The sequence below is a fragment of the Phaseolus vulgaris genome, chromosome 7 (assembly GCF_051622355.1).
Source record: "Phaseolus vulgaris cultivar YP4 chromosome 7, ASM5162235v1, whole genome shotgun sequence".
Taxonomy (NCBI): Eukaryota; Viridiplantae; Streptophyta; class Magnoliopsida; order Fabales; family Fabaceae; genus Phaseolus; species Phaseolus vulgaris.
Genome location: NC_143504.1, coordinates 23,751,304 through 23,755,797, shown reverse-complemented (window position 1 = coordinate 23,755,797; position 4,494 = coordinate 23,751,304). Strand labels below are relative to the sequence as shown.

General features: G+C 48.7%; 1 protein-coding gene across 1 annotated transcript; it reads left to right on the top strand.

The window, feature by feature from the left end:
* Positions 1-1,533: 1,533 nt before the first annotated feature.
* LOC150025840 (uncharacterized) lies at positions 1,534-2,691 on the top strand. Its single transcript, XM_090304768.1, has 2 exons — positions 1,534-2,000; positions 2,085-2,691. Exons 1-2 carry the CDS (start codon positions 1,534-1,536, stop codon positions 2,689-2,691), a joined length of 1,074 nt encoding a protein of 357 aa, XP_090160894.1.
* The last annotated feature ends 1,803 nt before the right edge of the window (positions 2,692-4,494 follow it).

The following is a 4,494-nucleotide window of genomic DNA, read 5'->3' as shown; positions in this document are numbered from 1 at the left end:
GTGGTGCACCAACTAGACGAGCTTGTGAAAAGCGATTTTTTGAAGAATTACCTAAAGGAACAACAGACCGATCAAGCATTGGTGACCACAGGGGCACGAGGTGCCCATACACGGTGAGATCAACACCATCGCTGGGGGATTCTCAGGAGGAGGTTGTACTGCCTCCCAGCGCAAGAAGTACGCATGAAAGGTGATGGAAGTAGAAGCATAGGAGGAAGATCAAACTCCCGATGTCGACCTCGTCTTCACCAAGGCCTACCACCAGGACGTCATACCCCATGACAATGATCCAGTAGTGATTTCATTAGTCACAACAGGTAGGAGGGTGCATCGCGTCCTCGTAGACCAAGGAAGTTCATTCAACGTGATGTTTTGGTCGACCTTAAAAAAGTTGCAACTGTCCCCAGACCAGTTGAGGCTCTATACCGGATGCTTGTATGGTTTTGCTGGAGACCAGGTGGAGGTTCGTGGGCATATAGATCTGAGGACGACCTTCACGGACGACACAACTTCACGCACCGTCAAGATAAGGTATCTTGTTGGTAACGCCCCGTCAGCCTACAATATCCTGTTAGGTAGACCTGCTTTGAACATGATCGGAGCAATTGCCTTTACGAGGCATATGAAGATGAAGTTGCCTTCCCTCGAGGGTATAGTGATTATTATCAAGTCTGACTAGAAAGAGGCTAAGAAGTGTTACAAAAATAGCCTCAAGACAAAGAGAGGGGTGTTCACTGTTACTACCCAGCCTCCAAGGGAAGAAGGGGTGACCCGTGCAGAGATGGCCCGGGAGAAACAACCAGAACCCGCCGAAGATGAGCTAGAAAGAAAGATCGAGGGAAGAATATTCAAGCTTGGCATATCTTTGAGCCAAGAGTCGCAGGATCAGGTTGCCGAGGTCATAGCACGACACTTTGACGCCTTCGCGTGGTCTGCCTCTGACATGCCTGGCATAGACCCTGACTTCCTATGTCATCGTCTCACGATGGGCCCCCAGGTCCGACCTGTTTGCTAGAGAAGACGAAAATTCAACAAAGAAAGGCGTCAGGTTGTACGAGAGGACACGAAGAAGCTGTTGAAGGCTAGCCACATTAGGGAGATTTAGTACCCCGATTGGCTAGCCAATGTGGTACTAGTAAAGAAGACCAACGGAAAGTGGAGGATGTGCGTTGACTGCACAGACTTCAACAAGGCCTGTCCGAAGGACTCCTACCAGCTGCCCAATATCGACGCCTTGGTATACAACGCGTCTGGATGCAGATTACTCAGCTTCCTGGATGCCTTCTCTGGTTACAACCAGATCATGATACACCCAGGGACGAGTGCAAGATAGCATTTATGACAGATTTGTCTTGTTATTATTATAAGGTGATGCCCTTTGGACTGAAGAACGCAGGCGCCACCTACCAGAGGCTGATGGATAGAGTGTTAGCGCCCATGTTAGGTCAAAATGTCCAAGCGTATGTAGACGACATGGTGGTCACCTCCTAGAAAAATGAGCAGCACGTAGCAGACTTGGAACAACTGTTCACCATGATAGCAAAGTACAGGCTGAAGCTGAACGCAGAGAAGTGCGTGTTCGGGGTTAAGGCAGGCAAGTTCTTGGGTTCCCTACTCACTGAACGTGGGATAGAGGCGAATCCTGAGAAGTGCGCCACAATAATAGCCATGAGGAGCCCGATCTCGGTGAAAGAGGTGCAGCAGTTGACAGGGCGCATGGTTGCTCTGTCCAAATTCGTATCGGCAGGAGGAGACAAGGGGAACCCTTGTTTCCAGTGCCTCAAGAGATACAACAGGTTCGTATGGACTCGGGAGTGCAAAGAGGCGTTTGTGAAGTTGAAGGAATACATGGCCAGTCCACCAGTGTTTTGCAAGCTAGAGTTAGGCACCCTACTCCGCCTATACTTCGCAGTTACAGAGAAAGCGATCAGTTCGATCCTATTGCAAGAGCAAGACCAGGTGCAGAGGCTGATCTACTTTGTCAGCAAGGTGTTGCAAGGGTCAGAGGTGAGATACCAGGCCCTAGAAAAAATAGCTCTGACAGTAGTGTTCTCAACGCGGAGATTTCGCCACTACTTCCAAAGCTTCACCGTGATAGTGATGACAGACCTTCCAATCCGCAAGGTCTTAAAAAAGCCCGATGTGGCAAGCAGAATGGTGCAATGGGCTATAGAGTTGTATGAGTTTGACGTACAGTATGAGCCTAGAGGCCCCATTAAGGGCCAGGTGTACGCTGACTTTGTAGTAGAGCTCTCCTCGGTAGCCACGCACCAAGCAGGAGCAGATTTCAGATGGGTTCTTTCTGTAGATGGTTCCGCAAACCAACAAGATAGTGGGGCTGATGTCATCTTGGAAGGACCAGATGGGTTGCTGATTGAGCAGGCGCTACGGTTTGCTTTCAAGGCCAGTAACAACCAAGCAGAATATGAGGCCCTAATCGCTGGAATGCTGCTGGCCAAGGAGATGGGAGCGAAAGGTTTGTTGGAAAAGAGTGACTCTTTGTTAGTCACAGGTCAAGTCACGGGGGAATACCAAGCTAAAGACCCTCAGATGGCCGCATACCTAAAGTATTTTCAAGTCCTAAAGGAGTTGTTAGAGGTATTTGATTTAGTCCACGTACCCAGAGAACAAAATGCCATAGCAGACTTGCTTGCAAAGCTCGCCAGTTCGGGCAAGGGGGCAGGCAGATGACAGTGATTAAGGAGACCCTGAAGACACCTCGAACTACCGATGACAATATGGCAGAAGTCCAACAGATTAGCACATTGGAAGGGGTGAGGAGGAGTCATCGATCGTTAACACAAGAGACGGTGAAAACGCCCAGAATAAGCATGTACCCGGTTGTTGGGGAGATGTCCTACAAGTTTACCAAGTTGAATCAGGAGAAACTTGGATGACGCCCTACCAACACTATTTGGTTAATGAAGTAGTCCCGCTAGAACCTGCAGAAGCTCGAAAAATCAAGAAAAATTCTAGCACAGATCGATGGGAAGTTGTTCAGGCACAAATTCACCCATCCTATCCTGGTGTGTGTAAGTGGTGAACAATGCACGCGCATCATGGCAGTACTACATGAGGGGATATGCGGTAGCCACATTGGCGACCGATCTCTCTCATCGAAGGCCATTCGTGCAGGGTATTACTGGCCAACCATGAGGGAAGATTGCACGAGGTACGCTCAGTGGTGCAAATAGTGCCAGCAACATGCTGACTGCCACAAGGCGCCTCCAAAGGATCTGAGGTCGATCTACAGCCCATGGCCATTTCATACTTGGGGGATCGACATTCTGGGGCCCTTCCCTTTGGTAGTACGACAGATGAAGTACCTCATGGTTGCCATAGAATATTTCCCAAATGGATCGAAGTTGAACCAGTGGCACAAATCACAGTCCATAAGGTCCAACACTTCGTGTGGAAGAACATAGTGTGCCGCTTTGGAGTTCCGAAGAGGTTGGTATCTGAAAACGGTACTCAGTTTGCAAGCCAACAATTGGGCAAGTTATGTACAGAGATGGGAGTGAAACAGGTGTTCGCGTTAGTAGAACACAACCAGACAAACGGGCAGGTCGAGTTGGTCAACCGAGTTCTGCTCAAAGGTGTGAAGAGAAGGCTAGACAAAGCCAAGGGGACCTGGGCGGAAGAAGTTCCTAGAATTGTGTGGGCCTACCACACTACTCCCCAGTCCACAACCAGGGAAACACCCTTCACCTTGGTGTATGGTTCAGACACCATGATTCCAATAGAAATCCATGAGAACTCGCCGCGTTTCTAGAACTTCGTGGTCGAGGAGTCCAATGAAGAGAGAAAAGTGAACCTGGACCTACTAGATGAAGTAAGGGAGAAAGCGAGGATAAAGGCTGAAGCCTTGAAAAGGAGGGTGGAGTACAAGTACAACTCCAAGTTGAGAACTCGGCAGTTCCAGGTCGCCGATCTGGTGATGCGGAAGGCCCACCCGTACCAGTTAGAAAACAAGGTATCTCCCAAGTGGACCGACCCTTTCAGAGTAACGGAGGCCCTTGGGAATGGAGCATACAAGCTCGAAACATTAGAGGGTGGCGCAATCCCTCGTACATGGAACGCGACCAATCTTAAGTTTTATTTTAGTTAAAGATGTTTTGTATTGTACACGTTTTAAGGGAACACTCTTTTTTTCCTCATAAGGGTTTTTTAACGAAGTCACCCGAATAAAATTCCAGTTATCCAGTTAAGAAATTTCTGTGCATTGCAGTTAATGAACCTCTCCCTTGAAGCGATACACCAAGAGCAGAGGTAGTTTGGTTTCCCCAATACGCCCCTCTTGTGTAAGTTCAGCAAGGCGAATAATAGTATGGTTCGCCAGTTAATGAACCTCTCCCTTGAAGTAATGTGCCAAGGTCGGGAATAGTATGGTTCCTTGGTGCACCTCCATCTTGCGCAAGTTTACCAAGGGTGAAGACAGTATGGTTCAAACGTTAAAGGCCTGCCCTTGACTTTTCATAGCAAGGTTGCGGTTAG

What these genes read in the sequence shown, in the direction of transcription:
- LOC150025840 (XM_090304768.1), top strand. Translation starts at nt 1,534, where the DNA reads ATGATAGCAAAGTACAGGCTGAAGCTGAACGCAGAGAAGTGCGTGTTC. An exon ending in GTCAGCAAGGTGTTGCAAGG is followed by an intron (nt 2,001 to 2,084) that starts GTCAGAGGTGAG and finishes CTACTTCCAAAG; the next exon opens with CTTCACCGTGATAGTGATGA.